The sequence below is a fragment of the Sinocyclocheilus anshuiensis genome, unplaced genomic scaffold, assembly GCF_001515605.1.
Source record: "Sinocyclocheilus anshuiensis isolate Anshui unplaced genomic scaffold, SAMN03320099.WGS_v1.1 scaffold447, whole genome shotgun sequence".
Lineage (NCBI taxonomy): Eukaryota > Metazoa > Chordata > Actinopteri > Cypriniformes > Cyprinidae > Sinocyclocheilus > Sinocyclocheilus anshuiensis.
In genome coordinates this window covers 2,187,766-2,207,270 of record NW_015552615.1, presented here as the reverse complement: position 1 = coordinate 2,207,270, position 19,505 = coordinate 2,187,766, and the positions used below count along the sequence as shown (strand labels likewise).

The 19,505-nt window shown below is 36.0% G+C and overlaps 2 protein-coding genes and 1 pseudogene across 4 annotated transcripts in view; all 3 read right to left on the bottom strand.

Moving 5' to 3' along the window:
* Positions 1-1,345: 1,345 nt before the first annotated feature.
* LOC107666054 (hyaluronidase-1-like) lies at positions 1,346-5,300 on the bottom strand (annotated as a pseudogene).
* Positions 5,301-7,921: 2,621 nt separating this feature from the next.
* Positions 7,922-15,087, bottom strand: hyal2a (hyaluronidase 2a). Of its 3 annotated transcripts, none has more exons than XM_016457355.1 (4): positions 14,817-15,087; positions 12,466-13,442; positions 9,950-10,039; positions 7,922-9,089 (listed from the first exon to the last, which is right to left on the bottom strand). In XM_016457355.1, the coding sequence occupies exons 2-4, from the start codon at positions 13,405-13,407 to the stop codon at positions 8,700-8,702; spliced, it is 1,422 nt and encodes a 473-aa protein (XP_016312841.1). In that variant the 5' UTR covers positions 13,408-13,442; positions 14,817-15,087; the 3' UTR covers positions 7,922-8,699. The 3 variants fall into 3 exon arrangements, with proteins under 3 accessions (XP_016312841.1, XP_016312842.1, XP_016312843.1); XM_016457356.1 differs by having other exon boundaries at positions 12,466-13,431; XM_016457357.1 differs by having other exon boundaries at positions 12,466-13,428.
* A 2,470-nt stretch (positions 15,088-17,557) lies between these two features.
* The window catches only part of LOC107666001 (tumor suppressor candidate 2-like), a 2,857-nt gene continuing 909 nt past the window's right edge, over positions 17,558-19,505 (bottom strand). Inside the window, exons 2-4 of the mRNA XM_016457091.1 lie at positions 19,182-19,376; positions 18,610-18,730; positions 17,558-17,617 (exon numbers count right to left, since the gene is read on the bottom strand). Of these exons, the coding sequence (XP_016312577.1) occupies positions 17,558-17,617; positions 18,610-18,730; positions 19,182-19,330 (330 nt within the window). The 5' untranslated portion in view covers positions 19,331-19,376. The remainder of the gene's footprint in view (positions 17,618-18,609; positions 18,731-19,181; positions 19,377-19,505) is intronic.

The window sequence follows — 19,505 nt, the reverse complement described above, 5'->3', positions numbered from 1 at the left end:
CAAACACATCCACATCTGATCAAAGCTATCGTGATTCATGCTAAGTTTCATTGAGTTACCTGAGTGTTTCTAGCCCAGACAATTAGTAAACAAGTATTTCATGTTTGCCATCTCTACATATTATACAAAGGGTTTTGAACTGGATGTTACCAGTCATTTTAGCACACTTGAAAGTGTGCTTCTACTGTCATCTAGTGGCCCTACAGAGTGATTTCAGACAGTTTGTGCTGCTTTTCGCTTACAGTGACAGGGCTGGACAGCAAATGTCCAACAAAACCTTCAGCTTACCTTCATACAAGGCTGCACTGTATTGATTTTCCTCAAATTTTGTATTATTCCTCACAGTTTTCTTCAGTTAATTTAGTTTTCATCCCTTAGCTGATGTATTTCTTTCTTATTGGAACAAAAAAACAGTTTGGGGCAGGATATATCAAGTACTGCTCACTGCAGAGCCAAATGACCTCCAGCTCCCCCTCTCTGCATGTCCAGCTCCACCTCTGTGTGAACTAATGGGTGGAGTTATGTTTAGCGATAGGGTAAGGGGTAGGGTTAGGGAGTGGTTGGGTGTCTAGCTCCACCCATTACATCCAGCGAGGGGGAGCTAGAGCTCCAGCTCCTCCCATTTGGCTCTGCAGCGAGCACCCTCTCGGATATATCGAAGGCCTCATCTAATTTTTTAATCCCTAAACTATGATTTGCTAGCCAGATCAGGTGGAGTTAATAGTAGGCGGGGCTTGCTAAATCTAGGGAGCGTTTTATTGGACAAAATCTGCATATACCTGAATGCGAGAAAAGTATGCGTTGTGTTTTCCCAGGAAAGAAAGACGCTGTATTTTAAATGCTAAAATTATTTTAAGATGATTTAAACGCATATATCTGCTAAACGTTGATTTTGTAAAATTTAGAGGAGTATTCTAGCTTTTAAATGGGCTAAAATCCAACAGACATGGAATGAAAGCAACAAAACTTCATTTTTTATACATAGTTGACTACATAGTGCATAAGTACATAGTGTATGAGTGCATAGTGTATAGTGCGTCATTTGGGACTTAGCTTTAATTGTTGATGCTTTTTATGAATAAATTTGATTAATAATATTTGCATTCTCAGGGTTTTGCGTATGTTTGATGTAAACAAACAATCAAAATTAAACTGCATCTTGATTTTTTTTTAAATCATCATATTTTATCAAGTTTAGCTAGCAAGCATGGAAGCACATAGTCGTTTAGTACACACTTTATCTAAAATGACTTCAAGTACATTTGTTAAAGGCACAATCACCCTGTAAAGTCAAGTCCACAATGGTAATGTGTTGAACCACCCTGAGCTTTAACCCCCACAGTCTTCTAGTCATTTCTGTCATGTAAACGGCTCTACAGGCACTGGTTTCTGACACTGTTCTCCTTCCCAGCCTGGGAAACACTGGCACCTAAAGCTGGCTGTGAATCCACTTGTTTCTCCTTCAACCATCCTAAACCTCCTGTGGGCTACATAAGACGGACCCCTGCTAACGGACCCGGGCAGCTTAGTTCTGGGAACGATGGACCATTCGGCTGGGTCCAGATGCAGGTAGGCCATGCCGCTCGGGTCTCTCCTGATACACCGGCCCTTGGACAAGCACACGGCCTGGCTGCAGAGAAACGCCGCCTCCGTCACGTTCACAATGTAGCGGCCAAGCGTGTCGTCCAGGTAGTCCCGAACCGCTACACAGGCCTTCTGCACAGAGGAGACAAGCCATGGCCATTTGTTGTGTTTATGTGTGCAAGTATATGTGGTTTATGTATACAATTTATATGTGGAAGTTAAAAATGATATACATTTATGAGACAAGAAAGCATGTATCTTAGGTATGGCAACTGGTCAGTTTTTCATTTTGTTTTTAATTCTTTCACCAGTTCATTACAAATAATCATTTATTTATATTATTAGAATTTAAATAATTAAATATGTAACTTAATTATTTCATTTATAATTTGTGTAATTTATATAAATCTATTTTTTATATATGGTCAAGCATAATAATTATAAAACAAGCAAACAAAAGCATGTTACACCATAGGAAGCCAATTTCCCAAAATAATGTAACGTTTTGAAAAATATATTAGTGCATAAGAATGCTGAAAATTAAAGCTTGATGTGAATTTAATATAATTTTTATAATTATTCATTCCAATGTCTAGATATCATACATTTCTGAAACAATTTAAATATTTATCATATATAAATGAATTAGCAAAAATCTGTGTACTCCATTGTTTCTGTTTTGTATAAATAATAAGTAATAAAGAAATTCTATTGATAATAATAAATGTTCTTATAACACTGCAAACCATGTAGCTTTTCTATTTAACTTAAGTTAGATTTTTTTAGTGTTATTTTAGTAATATTTACATATTATCATAGTATTTATCAATATTGTGAATTAGTTTTTATTTTTATATCAACAGTTTTAATTTTAATTTTAGCTTAAATCATAGTAGATTTGTTACATGCTTTTGTCATTTTTATTAGTTTTTTTTCTAATATTTCTATTTTGCTTTAGCTTCTTTCAGTTTTATTTCAGTTGTAATAATTTTAGCAGTCCCACATAAATATTTATTTGAGTTAAAAATATATTTATTTCAAGTTGTCTAAGTTGAAGTTATTCATCATATATTTACATTTTATTTTATTTCAGGTTTTATATTTTTAAAAAAGGACATGAATCTGTGACAATTACATCCTTTATTGGTCAAACTAAGTGAACTTGGAGGTCAGAATTGACTGAACTAGAATTATTTTGTATGCAGTAAAAAGATATGTGCTTGTTTACACGCTTTTGTTCATGTTCACCTGAGAATGACCTGACGGAAAGATTCTAGTGTGACGCCAGTTTCCCTATAAGTCAACAGCTTGTCAATGCATAATGCACTCCAGCTTTCTAGCCAACCTCTAATATACAATTATCAGAAGTGTATGAGTGCATTTGTGTAATAATCAACATCACTCCAACCTTCGTTTGAGAGTAGTTTCCATCTCCCCACAGCACGACACTAGCAGCTCCTAGAGCGACACTCTCACCGATAGTGTGCACAAAGTCCTCCTGAAAACACCTATGAGTGACACAAACCATTTTTGTTAAATTACATATTTTAAACCTTTAATTTAAATTCATAGTTATACGATAGCTATAAAGCCAATCAGAATTCAGAGGTTAAAAATCATAAGCATTTAAAGCAGCATGTGACCAAACTGCACATGTGCTTATAATAAACAGAACAATATAATTTAGTTATTGTTATACCGGTAGTTATCCTTCTTGGTGTGAACAGGCCTTTTTTATTGCCAGGTAGATCATAATCAATAAACATGACAATAATCACTTGAATATCAAAATATGTATAGACCTTAGATAGTCAGGTTAGACGACATATTGAATTCAAACATTTTCATTCGAAATTTTCAATTAGAAATGTTAATTCCAGTCAAAAATTACATATTTTCACATATTTCATGTATTTCATATATTTTTACTACTATTATAGCTTTTATTAATATTTTTAATCTGTTTTTATTTTAATTTTTTTATATATATTTTAAATATTTTATATATTATATTTTTAATATTTTTAGTTAGTATTTAGTTCATATTTTTTAGTAATTTTATGGTGTGTTTTTGTAATTTTAAGTAGATTCTGTATATAATTTCTTTTTTTAATATATTAAATTATTTATTTATTATAAATATTATTTTTTATTTCAGTTTAAATTATTTAATACATCAAGTTAAACTAAATTAAACTGAGAAATGTTGCCTTGGAAACAAACAAAAAAAAAAAAATTTTTAATGATTTCAATTTTAATATCAGTTTCAGTTTTAGTTAACTATAATAACCCAGGCGCTACCCTGACTAAGGTCTATAACACTTTGTTAAACAGATATAAAACAAGTAATAAAGGGTAAAAAATTGAAATGGGCCTTTACTCTGCGTTGACCTGTGAGAGGTGTAGGCGATCCTGGCGTAGGGGAAGACAGATGGAGGCTGATGGGTGGTCTGTTCCCTCATCCTCATGGCCTCCAGGATCCGATGGCGGCTATACAGCAAGATATCCCGACCGCGGCCCCGGAGCCCGAGATCCAGATAGATATCAGGCTACAGGGCCGAGCTGACGTTCCACAGCCAGACCAGTTTATCATTCCTCTTCATCTCCAGAGCAGGACACTCACCTGTATACATCTCGTTCTTCTTGTACTGATAATTATAGCAGCAGGGGAAGACATAAAACCCACAAAACCCTCCAGGACGCTCTCTATGGCCCAGTTTTAAAGGGGTCATCGGATGCAAAATTCACTTTTTGTTGTTGTTTGAACAAGCTGGATGTAATAATGAATATAGCAGTCGTCATTTACTCCCGACATCTGAGCCACTTGAAGATGCAGAGGATTAACATTACTTTCGTTTTTGAAAGGAATGTGCTGATCCCCGATCTGCCTAAATGTATTTAAGTTCGCGCGAATCATTCATGATCCAGCTTCATCTACAGAAGAAGTGAGTATAGTGGGTTTTTTAATGAATCTTTGCAAATCGCCTTTCCTAACGGAAGAGAGGGGCGGGGTCAGCAGAGCTCATTAGCATTTAAAGCAACACAGACTAGAATGGCGTGCTGAAAACGACCAAAGTATGTTATAGACTTTTCATTAAGACCCTAAAGAATCATATCAACTTGTGGAAAATGGGCATCTGATGACCCCTTTAATTTCTCCTCCATGAAGGCGTGGAGGCATCCTCGAATTCCCTCACCGCTTCCTTTTCTATCTGATCCGGCTTCCGAGTAGGATGTTTGGCTTTCACTAAAGCCCTGGAGCCATTCCAGTAGATTTCCTTAGCGTCCCAGTTACGTTCCCACAGCGGCTTCCACTTGTCCCAGTCGATGACAGCAAGCTCGTGAAATCCCAAATCTGGGATGTCAGTCCTCAGGTCGTTGTCGGCCTTCCAGAGGTGCCGGTCCAGGCTGGCGTTTTGAGGAACGCCTCCATACACTGGTTCACCGTCAATACCATAGTAAGGATACTCTCCCAACTTGTCCGAGTAGAAGATAGTGATGTTGTCTCCCATGAAGGCCTGGTCACAGTTGTGCCCGATGTCGAAGACGCTCAAATCCAGCTCGATCCCATATCGAGACGTGCACTGCTCTGTTGGCGTGTTCCACATGGAAAAAAACAGGAGATGGGTGAGAAGGGAGGATGGACGGCCCAGAACAGACGCAAAACAGATGACGAACACCACCAGAGGACACGACCCATGTCCAAGCCCGTCCATCCCTGGAAAAGGTGACACGTTGGACCTGCAACAACGGGAACGCAGAGCGTTTAGCATCCAGCTCCACATCTGATGTCACATGAGCAGAGGCAATTTAAATGGAAATGAAGCCGAGCTGCAGTCTAATTTCAAAAGGTAATTTCAATGATGAGAGGTAATTTTTTTGAACAAAGGTATACTTTATCCTGAACAACTCATTATCCATAATAATCATCCACTTCAGGAAGCACTACATTAAGTGTGTGTGTGGTGTGCAGACCTTTCCCCTGAAACGTGACCTTTTATAATGTACATGATTTTTCATTTCACTGTGAAACAGAGGCAGGTAGAGATACTTACAAAGTGGTGAAAATTATTAACATTATTATTTAACATTTTGGACATGTTACCATGGTAATACCGTGGTGTTTTGGACACAATCATGATGGTATTTTCATAATATCCTTTGAAGTATCTGAGAGTAGGGGCGGGGTCTAAAGAGAAGCGTCGAGACGTCGGTCCGTACAATGGTACAAATAAATAAATTCATTAATTAATTGATTAATTAAAAAAAAACGTCGATTTTTAATCGTTGACTGTTAATACAGTGGTACTTTTAGTAGTGTATCAGATTGGCCCACTTTATACACTAAAAAAAGTACGAAACTAAAAAAAAAGTGATATCTAGATACTTTTTTTGTTTTGTTTATTTTTATAAAAATGTGCTTTCTAGGTCATTCCTCACATATTTCTTACATATGCTTATTTCAGGTAGGACATATAAGTCTTATGCAATTTTAATGTATTTTATATGATGACTCAACAAAATGCTCCCTTTAAAGCACTTATTTAAAATGACTACTTACTAGACCACAGCAATATCATATTTTTGCACATGTTTTGTTATATATTTGAAATAGCATTGTAAATGCCATGCCACACCAATATGGTAATCATTTAGTGCCATGGTATAGGCCTATCAAATTATGACTGTATCCTATTGTACCTTTTTATTGAAAAACTGCTCTAAATGTCATTGTTTTAAAGGAAATTTGCTTTCCATGTAGATGTCTTGTCATTTATGGTCATGTGGGTAACAACAACATTTCAAAATGATGACTTTAATTCTCAAAAACAAGGAAGCAATTTTCAGATCTCTTATCTTGATAGTCAGAAAACATCCTTTATACATGCAAAGAGCTAAAATGAACAAACGAGGAACGGAAAGTTACATTTGTGGGGAACACCATAAAACTCTGCAGCTGCATGCAAAGCATCTGAAGTCATTTCTAGAGTGATTAAAGATTAACAAACACCATATTTCATATTGCTTCCGATTCTATTTTGAGTAAAAGCTCAGAGAGTTAAAAGCAACAAATATAACTTTCTTGGTTTGTAAACCCTGTAATTTGGGCTGGTCCTTGTGCCGAGCAGATCCAAGGTTCGTAGTCTCATACGTTTCCTCCATTTAGTTAGTTCTTTTTTCCTCAGAAAAACTTACAGTAACTTAGAAACACTGAATGGTTACTGGACAAAATCTATTTGAGACAACAAACGTGAAAAGAAAAGAACAAAAATGAATGCACAATATTACCAGTCAATTTTTTTAATCAAATGCAGAAATCATTTCAATCAAATATAAAATGGTTTCTCTATGCATCACAATTTCAGAAAATCTCATTCAAAATAATGTCACAATTGTGTTGGCAATTTAAAGATATAATGCAAATCCTTCTCTCACAGTCCAGTGCCTTTTTCACATATGAATATAAGCGCTGTCTCATAACTCTCATAACATAATCACTGTTACAACACTGGCAGAGACGCTGAACAAAGCAAAAAATGTGCATAAAAATATAAGATGATTTCGCAACAGTTAAATTAGTCCATGAAACAGTAATAAAGAGGATACAGTCCAAAGTTGCTAAATACTTTTTAAATAACAGGATATAAATAACTGTCAGTTCTTTAGTAGTATCTTCTTTAGTTATTTATTTAGGGGTTTTTGTCTTTATAGAACAGGACAGGATGGGAAACGGGGGTTGTGATCAGGAAATGACACACAAGCCAGATTCAAACTCAGGTCAGGCAGCATAAGCGACATTGCATGACATGCATCCACATTTCCAGCACTAGTAGTCTCATTTTAAAGGAATAGTTCACCCAAAAATGAAAATTTGCTTTAAATGTACTCGCCCTCAAACCATCCAAGATGTAAATGAGTTTGTTTCTTCACCAGAACAGATTTTAAGAAAATTATCATTACATCACTTATTCATCAATGGATGGGTGCCGTCAGAATGAGAGTCCAAACAGCTGACAAAAACAATAATTTACAAGTAGTGTAAATAATCAACAACCTTTAACCAAGTTAGTTTGTGATAAAAACATCTTGATGGATTCGTTGGAACTTCAAACTGTTGCTTCTGGGTAAAATACGAGTCCTGAATCAGGAGAGAAATATGCATAGATCAAAAGAAGCACAGTTCAAAGTTAAAACACCTTAGTGATTGGTTTGTTTCTTACAAACACGCAGCTTTTGGCTTCACAAGACATGAATTTATGGACTGGAGTGGTGTGGATTACTCGCGGATTATTGTGATGTTTTTTGTGATTGTGATCAGCTGTTTGGACTCTCTGACGGCACCCATTGACTGCAAAGCATCCTTTGGCGAGCAAGTGATATAATGCTACATTTGTCCAAACCTGCTCTGATAAGGAAACAAATTCATCTACATCTTGGATGGCCTGACAGTAAGCACATTTTCAGCAAATTTTCTTTTTTTTTTGTGAACTATTCCTTTAACAACTATTAAAAGTGGTTCACACAGCTCATGTACTATATTCCAAGTCTTCTGAAGTCATTCAGGAAAAGACTTAAATATAAAGGATGTAATATTGAGTAAATAATGACAATTTCCATTTTAGGCTGAACTGTTCCTTTAAGACTCAGATCCTATTCAAATCATACATGTGTATTTGCTTAACTACATATGACGTTTGCAGCCTATACTGTAGTGTTAGATAACCAACATCTTTATAGTCACATCTCAAATCTACACTCAAACCAAGACAGCCACTGAAAACCAAATGTGCACCGGTTCAAACTGTTTTAACAGTGACTTCTTTTGAATGAATCCACTCCTCAGTTAGTCATAAATCTTCATTAGATTTTCTTGTTGCACAATATCCTACATCTGGCTCAAATGTTGTGTGAGTAACGTGTGACAACAAACAAAAGTGCTTATTTAAACTCCAAGGAACTCTGAGTTTCCTGTTTATACATGTAATTTTTGATTTCAAGCTCACCCACATGACTTCATGAAAGCGAAGGACCTTTTCACAACAGCATTTGGAGCGCACTGACCAGCCAAACATTTCATAAGCAAGAAAACAAGTTCAAGTGTCTATGCCGTGTGCTCAGGTCAGTAAATGCAGCAGCAATGGAGTGAGAAGGTAAATCCATAATGCTTTCAATGCATGTCCGTCTCCTCGCTGCTGAAGAGGGTCCTCGAGATCACACCTCTCGCCCTGATATCCGCTAAAACACTGGCACTGGAAGTCTTCGCTCATCCGCCGCTGCTCTTCCACGCTCATGTCTCCCTTCACGCGCAGTTCACTCCCCTGGCCTACTATCGTGTGCGTCTGTGGGTCAAGATGCAGATACGTGTCCGTGTCCGGATGTCTGCGCAGACAGCGGCCGTGGGAACTGCACAGGAAGCCACTGCACTGCTCGGCTGCTGTGGAGACGTTGAGGAGGTAACGGCCCAGAGGACCCCGCAAGTACTGGTTCAAACTGGAACAAATGGCCTGAATGATGAACCAGATAAAGAGAAGGAAATTATATCAAGTAAAACTAGTTTTACATTTATTGAAATAATTTTAAGTGGATAGCAGGCAGTTGCTAGAGTGTTGTAGGCACTTTAGTATGTTGCTATGCTGTTGCTAAGGTGATTTTTAAATGCCTGACATGAAATAATAGTCAAAAAAGTCTTTTTTTTGTTTTGTTATAAATGGAACAAAACAAATGTTCAGACGTTGTTATTTATAAGGTCAAAAAGTAAGATGAAGTTTTGATAGCTTAAGTAAATCAGTGAGAATGTTATTAAAGTATAGCAGTTTGCACATAAATATAAGCCGTCACTTAATATCTCCCAAAAATGTCTTAGTACGATGATATTTAAATGCATAGTTTTTTGATCAAAGCTCTGTGGTTTTAAAACATATTGCAGTGCAAATATGTACAGATAATCAAGTAAATCTAAGTCGCTTCAGTCCAGTTAATGTTCATCTAGAAATACTACTAACAACAACATAAATCATTATTACATTTACTTTATAAAAATCCGTAAAGATTTCACAGCAAACAGACACATGAAGCATGAGTTAAAGGTGGACGTTTGTACAATTAAACTAAACAATTGCTACAAAAAGTATAAACTATCAATCAGGCGCCATGTACTAGATTGTGTATAACAGTTTTGATCAGGCTGATCATTTAAACTAGAGGCCTTAGAAATTTGTGCATCAAATATAATGATACAGTAGGCTTTATATGGTTAATATGATCAATAGAAGCACCAATAATTATTATTATTATTAGAACTAGCATCAATAGACACCCCTTAACAAGCACTATTTCTGATATAATGTGGAGTGTGAATGCTTACGTTGCTGCTGGCATAAGCAGCTTCACCCCAGAAAACGATACCAGCTGCACCCAGAGCCACACTTTCTCCAATGGTGGACACCAAATCCATCTGCGCAGACACAAATAAAGGAATCAGTGATTGGTTCTTGATTTTTTTTTTTTAACAAATTTTCTACGAAAACAAACAGTTTATTAGTTAATTTAGCTCATTTTGAAAGCTGTGTGTTAAGGTCACACATATTGAATGGGGAAATTTTTGTAACGGCAACTTAAACAGTGGAAATAAAGTAGGAAATCAGCTGGTGTGGTGTGGTGGGTGGTGGCACTGTAAGTGTGACCAGCACCCTTCCTGTTCTCCTGCACACACACACACACATACACATAAACAAAGATAAAGCGCAGAGGCCTGTTGCACAAAGCCAGTTTTGGTTTTTACCCAGGAAAGTTTGCATTTAGTTTGAGCAAACTCTGAGTTTTCGGGCTCAAGAAGGTGGGTTGGTTTTCGTCACCATGGTAACTTAAGCTACAAGGCTACTACCCTGCTCCTGAGCAGGTTTTATTCTGGTTTAGATATAGCAAACCCAAACTGGACCAATCAGCTGTGAGCAAAGTGACATATATCTGATGCAATGAAGCCACTCCCCCGCTGGATTTGTTTGATTTCGTCAACTCTAAACCTACTCTGAAACTCTGAGCTTGTTCAGCTAGCTTCATGCAACAGGCCACCGAGATGATGGTTATGTAAGGAAAGGTTTTGTGATAAACCACACAAAGACCACATACACTCACTTTAATCTTCACTAAAATTGCAGGGATGGTTGAATAAACACAGCAATGTTATGAAAACACCACTGATTCACATTTCTGGATGAATCATGTAGTTAGAACTGGGATAAAAGAAAGTATTTTTACAAAAAAAATGGCACAGATAGCCTATTGGGCAGTGCGCGGACATGTGACACTGTTGCGTTACGGGTGTCCCGAGTTCGAGGCTCAAGGACCTTTCCCGATCTTTCACTTCCTGTCTCCTCTACACTGTCCTATCATAATAAAGGCAAAAAATGCCAAAAATAAATCTAAAAAAAAAAAAACTGTTCACCTTTGAGTCCTATACACTTAAAATCTTTATGAATATATATTGTTTTAAAGATCTAAAGATCTTTATGGGGACAAAAACACAGTTATGCATGTGAACTTCTCTAATATACACAATAGAAGACTTATTTGCAGACACTCAGAAAACATCTCTGGCCTTTGAACAAACAGACTGGAGAGTCACTGACTGCTGAATGGAATATTTCGTCCTTTAAGGTCAACCTTCATTTCCGCACATTCTGTTACATGTCAAAGTTTAGCTGTGGGTCATATGGAGCGATTTACATATATTTTATTGTCTGTTTGCTAAGCCCTGCCTTACAAATGTTACAAGGCTTTGCTACCTTAGCAACCGTCGCCATCCACAATACTATTTTGCTATAAATCTATGGAGAATCTGTATCTTTGGATAGCTTTAAATGTACTTTCACAGACATGATCTAAAACTATGGTAAAATGTTGTTCCCATACAGTTTTACAAAACTCTGAACATTTTAGAACATCAATAAAACCCCCTACATTTAAATAAATGTAAATACTAAATGTAAAATATTATAGGTAGATAGTATTACATATAAATATTTTTACATGGATAGTAATTATTGTAAAAGTAATACATTTAGCTAAATAAATGTATTTATAAATGTAAAATTACTCATTTAATGTTAGTTCGTTTGCATATTGATTCAGATTATTAAAAGCCATACATAAAGCTACTTAAAAGAGTAATTTAATTTAATTTTAAAAGCTACAAATACTAAAACATTCAATTCCATCCTACACATATAGTAATAAATAAATAACTGAACAAATCTTCAGTTCATTCATTAAGTATTGGGATTAAATTAAGATTTCTCCATCACAAAAGTCTCAAACAATGCTCAAATTTGACAAGATGTCATCTTAACTTTAATCTGCAATGATATTTTAATCTGCAAAGTCAGAAATCAAAAATTAAGATTACTAATTTAATGTTCTTTCATTTTCACACTGACTCGGATTATTAGTATAATATTAAGGGTAATATCCAACAAATTGTACCATTTTTAGTGGTTCTACGATCACACTCTTCACAAAAATCAGTAATGGAATTAAATGAAGAGGAAATGGAAAAATGTATCTTAAATTCTCAGATAATCTGACATGTGTTTTCATCGTAGAAGTTTATTAAAGAGTAAATTAAAGAAAATTGCCTAATAAATATGCTTTGCAATGCTGCACTTAATTCTAGCCTACATAAGAATAACATGCAATAAATGTTTACCACTTTTGGTGGTTCTGCAGAATTTTGCAGAATCTTCAGTTCATTCCTATATGAAGTTCTGTAACGCTTGTCTGAGTTACCAACTGTAACTAAGAGGGGCGGAGCTTAGCTAAATGCCAATAAGTTGAAATTGTGTTTTTTGTTACTGCATATCAAGCGCATTTCTACAAACCCACCTCTGTCAGCAGTTCCAGCTCATCGTCATATGTAGGGCGGCTGTAGACAAAAACAGGACGTGCCAATCCCTCTCCCACCGATGCCAATCTCATTCCCTCCTTCACCCGGTTTCGGACGAACTGGCGAGCGGAGGATGTCGAACGCAACACGGACTTCATGTATATGGATGGAAACAGAGCCGTGCATTCAGTCCACAGCCACTTCAGCTGGTCGTTCCTGGCCACCTCCACATCCGGGCAGCGTCCCGTGTAGTTCTCCAGACTGCGACGATAGTCGTGGTTATAGCAGTCAGGAAAGAGGTAGAAGCCCCAAAGCTGGTTTGGACGCAAGCTTTTGGCCAGCCGTAACGTCTCCAGCATGAATTTACGGCTGGACATCTCAAACTCCTGCTGGGCTACTTTGTTTATCTGGGTTTGAGTCCGGCCTGGGTTTTTCTGGGCCACTAAGAGCTGTGACTGGCTCTTGTAAATTATTTTGGCGTCCCAATTCCGTATCCAAATCGGACGCCATTCCTCCCAGTCGATCACGGCCAGGCCTCGCGCAGACGGGTCGCGAATGTACTTCGCGATCCCCTCCGGCATCTTCTCTTGGTGGTGCGTGAGGCTGGCGATCTGCGGTAGTCCACCGTTGACAGCCACTCCATCCTGAAAGTGTGGATACAGGCCCAGTCGGTCTTTGTAGAACATGGTGAGGTTCTGCTTGGTGAAGCCTTCATTCGGAGAGGCCACGATCTGAAACTGATCGAGCTGGAGGTGGACGTTGTGCCGAGGCCTGCAGTCTTCTGTTGGGGCATTCCAGACCAGAACCACAGGCTTCTGAGGGTAAAGAGGCCATCTGGTGGGCTTCAGATCTTCAGAAAGAGCAAGATGATCCAGAGCCAGTGGAACCAATAACCAGAATCTCCAATGAAGCTGGATCCAGTAAGCCATGACTTCAGTCATTCACAATATGGGCCTTCACTTCTGCTGAAATAAAACAAAAAAACATATTGTGTATTACAATCCATTAGGAGCATATTTTTGATATCTGATATCTTTCTGGTATCAGTGTTCATTCAGAAAGGAAACAAGAATGCACAAATCTTTCACTGAGGAAACATAATTACTGAAGCAAATGTAATACGACAGTCAGTTTTAAATCAACAACACATGACTTGGAGGAAATAACTCACCTTTGACATTAAAAATAATAATTCAAATCAATGATATTATTACTTGGAGGTAAGTTCTTATTTGAAACAAAGTTGGTTAATATTCTAAAATTATGTAATAATAATAACAAATTCAAGTGTTATTGTGGCACCAATGTGCCATGGAACGTTTTGGGAGTGTAAAAGTGTTTAAAACACTTAAAAACCAACATCATCCTGTTCACATTATCCACAGAGCAACAATCATGAAGAAAAAAAAAAAAACTTTCATGAAATATCTCACCTTTGACATTAAAAATAACAATCATTCCCAGATTAATGAATCAAAGATATTACGACTTGGAAGTGAGTTTTTATTTGAAATTAAGTTGGTTAATATTATAAAATTATATAACAAATATATAGTTATTCCCCACTTATTGAATTTATCATTATATCAAATATTATAAAATTAAATAAATATTTAATATATGGAAAAATAATTAATTGTAATAATAAATTATATTATTTTATTATGCACATAAACATTTGCAGGAAGCTCTAATCTGTTTTTAAAGAAATGTTAAATGCTATTCTTATGTAACATTGTTTACATAAAAGCAAAACTTGTACACAATCATGTGTCTTTCTATCAATTGTATGATGATATTCCAGCTGAAGGCAGAATGAGCTGATCAGACACGGATCTCACTGACCCATGGGACAGTAAAAGCAAAAATGACCAAACTTCCTTGATATCAATTATATCTCATACAGTAATAGGATTAAATGAAATTTAGCTTAAATCTCCTGCTCATCAGATGAGATATAAGATATTATATGAGATATAATTCCTCTCAACATTATCTTATAGCTTAATAATATTCTTACTCTTTGTTGACATTTGACATTTATGTCTGTTTCTCCTATTGAACTGTTTGATGATGTTTAAATAAAACATTACTGAGAACCCCATTCAATTTCCAGCGCTATTAAAGATCAACATCTGAGCAATAAATTGTAAAACTACAATACTTTAAATACCATGGTCCTGAAATTCACGGTATTTATATGCAACTTCAAAGTATCGTGGTAGTACCATAGGCTACCAGCGTAGTCCCATAAACTTTTTGTGAGTGTTTAATACAATTAAAAACCAACATCAGCCTGTTCAAATCATTCATATAGCAACAAAACAACTTTTTCATGGAAACAACTCACCTTTGACATTAAAAATTAATTCCCAGATAAATAACTCGATCCTGTGGTTGCGATGTAAAGCATTGCTGTAACCACGTCGCCTGTTGTCTCCTACAGAGAGAGTGTTGCTCCGTTCATAAAGACTTGAGATCAGGCGGACTGATGTCGCGTGAGGTCTGATCTGTCAATCTTCTCACATTCTTCATCCGAGACGCTTTTATCTTTGCGGCACAGCAACAACTTCAAAGCGCCGCTTTCATAAGTTTCATTGATTCGGTGCAGGGGGCGTGGTTTCCTTTATGCAAATGATAGGCCTATAACGTGATCATTGCGGGTCCAAAAAATATTATACATGCACATTTTCATTCAGATCTAAATATGAAACTTTAAAACTTTAATCATGTACATAATAACAAAACTACAAATAAGATAAACAACTGCAAAATCAATCATTTATAAGGAACGTTTTCATTGAATCAACATTAACGTATATTCGTTGAAATCTAAATATTAAATATTATACAAATATTTAGCTATTAAGTAATAAAACAGTAAAAAGAAAGAAAAACTAAAAAAATCACGTTTATAAAATAAACGTTAACATTATACATGCACTTTTTTCCTTCAAACCTAAATATTAAACACTATACAATTACGTAAAAAAATTAAATAAAACAGTAAAAGAAATAAAGTTATTTATTTATTTTTAAAGTGAGGGGGTAATAAAAACAAAAAAGGTCCAAAAGTCCAAAAGAACAAGCTCACTGCTAACACCAAATAGATAAATATATAAATAAATAAGGTAATGCTTTGGACATACATAATTATTCTAAAAATAAAAAGTGATATTTTTTAGTAATTTTTTTAATAAACTTTGTTTTAAAATAAATAATAATATAAACTCTTTACCCTTTAAGCTAGTTTTGTTTCATTAAGTTTATTTTGAATGAATTAATTTTATATTTCAATTTCTCTTCCATCACATAACTGTAATATGAATGTAAGGTTAAATTCATTTGAATATTTAGCCATATTAGGTTTTGTCTATAAAACTGGGTGAGCAATAATAGTATGGATTCATTGAAACTTTTCTGACGTTTGAGGATGCACATGATGAATATGAAATCAGAGTAGCACTGGGTGGCTTTCAAGTGGTTCCTTTCTGACAATAACCTGCAGAGATCCTGTTCCGCCCGCCGTTCCTGCATATTCTGCTGACTCGTGTGTCGCCTCTGTCAGTGCATGTGTGTGTTCATGAAAGAGAGAGGGCCACTTCCTTCCTCGGGCCTTTTCCTTTTCTCCCCGTTCTTGGGGTTTTACATCACTGTTTCTTCCAACTAGGCAGCGCCAGGAAGCTTTAACAATATGAGAGGAACTGGACAGTGGACACACACACACACCCATCACTCCCGCCTCCCAAAAATGGCAAACTCACATCCTCGAGCGCTAGGAGAGATCAGAGACAGCGGTTCCCCTGTATTATCACTCCATCTCTACTCCTATAAGACACTCCCACAGCACACCCTCAGGTCAAAGGTCAACCGGCAGCTTTATCAGATAGAATATTTTTGAAAAATGCCTTTCCTTAAGATCATTCATCATTCAGATCAACAAGCGAACAGGAAGAGCTTTATCATATACCAATATATATATATGTATATATATATATATATATATGCATGCACACACACATTTTTTTAAATGATTAACCTACTTCCCAACTAGAATTAGACATAGAATTTCCTTTACCATTGTATATAAATAGTTGAGAAGTAGGCTAATATTTTAAAGCAGCACTATGTAACTTTTGTCGCTCTAATAAACAGAACTGCACACATCCCGCGGAAGAACATTCCAACCGGGTCTACTTCTCTAAGTTTATGTCTATGGCGATTCACGCAGGTATGTGTTACTCCGCAGCGGTGACGACCCGACCAGGCTACAATAGTCCAAATATAAGTACTTATTATAAGTGTACCGTAGTGATTCGGAATAAGACAAAAACGCGGTTTGGAAGATGAATTCATGATGTACTCGCTCATTTTATACATTTTGCCAATATTGAACACAGAAAAAGTTACATAGTGCTGCTTTAAAATATCCACACATGCACTTTTTGGTTTGCAATGCCTAATATGTAGGAAACGCATACGTTTCTTGTTTCATCACATTACATGAATCACATAAATGAAACCATATTTTCAATTCAAAACGGCCGTTTGAGAAAACAAGTTGAGTAGTTTGCATCTTTGGATATTACTATCAGTTAATGTTTCGCAACTTTCCTTTTTAACTCTCTCTTTCTGGAATCAATCTGTTCACGGTTAGCCCTGCCTACTTTAATTTGACTGACAATTTAGCTATTTGTAATTATTGGGGGTGGGACTTGTCTCCTTAATTGTCTATGGTCACTACTTATGGCCCTGTCATATACATTTGAAGCATTATAGGGTGAGTTTACGATTACAGAATTATAATTTTGGGTTATCTGCTCCTTTAACAGTACTTTCACACATGCAGAAGCCCCTGAGGGCCGCTGTAACCTTCACATGTCTCATCACGCATTCTCTCTTAAACCCTCCAAGCTTATTCTCTCTTATCAGTGTCAATGATTGTGCGCAGACATGGCATCCTGTTGGAGCTTCCTGTATTTCATTCACATGGGTGGGACAAAAATTCCCAGAGAAGTCATTTTCATCGAGACAGGCATCTGTTTCTAATGAAACCTAACTTTGAGGGCCTGGCTGGCTCTGATAAAGCGTCTATCTCATGTCGATGGAGATCAAGCCACTGTACGGGAGTGAAAGCCTCCGAGCGATGAACTTCAAAGAAGCGAGGAAACATTGAAAACAGCTTAACCTCTGACATTTCACCATCTACCACACCCAGATCCCCGGTGCCAGGCGAACTACAGAACCCACAGCCAAAATAAACTAAATACGAGAGAGGGACAGCATTTTCAATTCACAACCCAAAATAAATTATTTAAAAAAAATTGACTATAATTTATTAGAAAAATATTTTTAAATCTTTTTCTGTTGTATTACAACTACATTGTGTTGCACCAATAATGAGGTTCTGACAAGATAACTACTTTAATTATCAGGGACAAAAACTGATAAATAGCATAGATGAAAATTCCATACTATTGAATGAATTAATAATGACTATAAATTATTATTATTAATCTCCACAATGTTTATAATAAATCCTCATTATTTATTTTAAACAAATAAAAAACAAAATGCTAAAAACTTGTGAATTTTCAACGTCGTAACAAAAACCACATTTTCATTATTGAAAATAAAATAATAAAATAAAACAGATGTTAAAAAACGTATTTTATTTCAGCTTAACATTTCTCATTTTGTTTAGTGTAAGTTGTTTACTATACAGACATTAAACAAAGTCATAAAAATGACAAAAACACAACAAACGCACTAAAACTTTAACTAAAATTAAAATGAAAACAGAAAATATAAAAAATAAAATCTAAGTAAATATATGATCAATAAATGTTTAGATAAGAGACCGATAAATAAATAATACAATAAAAAAAAAGGCTTGTAGACAACATTTTTTTTGGGCTACAAGCTTATTTTTAGCAGATACACATTTGATTTTATGTGGTGTCTTTCTATTACTGAAACGCTGACCAAAAATATTTCATAATAAATGATACATTTCATGTGCTACTGACTAGCAAAATCAAGTTTCATATCAAATCTAATGTCTTAATCATCATAAATTACAATCATTCATTTCCTGAGTTGATCCTGTCAATTTGCACTAAATATTTCCATGTATCTCTCACCTGAGGTATAAGATTTTTCTGAATCCTCTTCAGTTTAGCTTTCTTTCTGCCGTTCCTGGTCACCACAGTCTCCTCGTAAAATTCATGAGCCAGATCTCCATCTTCATCGAAATACAAGGAACTGCAACAACAAACAGCAGCTGGATGAATATCACAGAAACACATACAGGTCTCATTTCAAGAAATTATTAAGAATTTAAAATGTACACAAAATGTGAAGTCTGTATTAATTTTTTTAATGGAATATTTATTTATGCATGCATGAATGATTCGGGCATTATTACATTTGAGCACACTTTCTCACAAACTAAGAATGACTGAAATGCACTGTTGTTTTTGTAAATACCATTTCTCGAGTTAAGATTTATTAAGTTATATTATTATGAATTAAGCAAAGAATGTGTCATTCTATAAACAAAATATATCTTCTTATTTATTTTTCTTGGTTTTGAGGTGAAAAATGACGTGTTCTTGACATGAGAATGACTTCACATGGCCCAGACCACCGAGAACTGACCACACTAAACTAAACAGCTCTCAGATCTTAAAGGTTTTTCGACTTGAACATTTACCTTCTCCTTGTAAAGACAAATGGTGTTGCGTTCTTGGAGCCTCGTAGACATGCTAAACACTGTTTGTTGACCTCACTGGGAGCTTCTCCTCCAGCTCCTGAGCTGCTAAAAGGCCAGACTCCTTTGGTTTTGGATCCGCTGCCTCCCATTTTTATTGACAACGCATTACTGTAGAGGCGGAGCGTCGGTTCAGTCCTGAAAAATGACAATGTTATTTGAGAGCATATTACAGACTTCTCAGGCAACATATGTTAATGCAACTGGGCATGTGTGGCTTGTGGTGTGGCTTCAAAGCACTGCTGTGGCTGAACTAGCTCTCTGAAG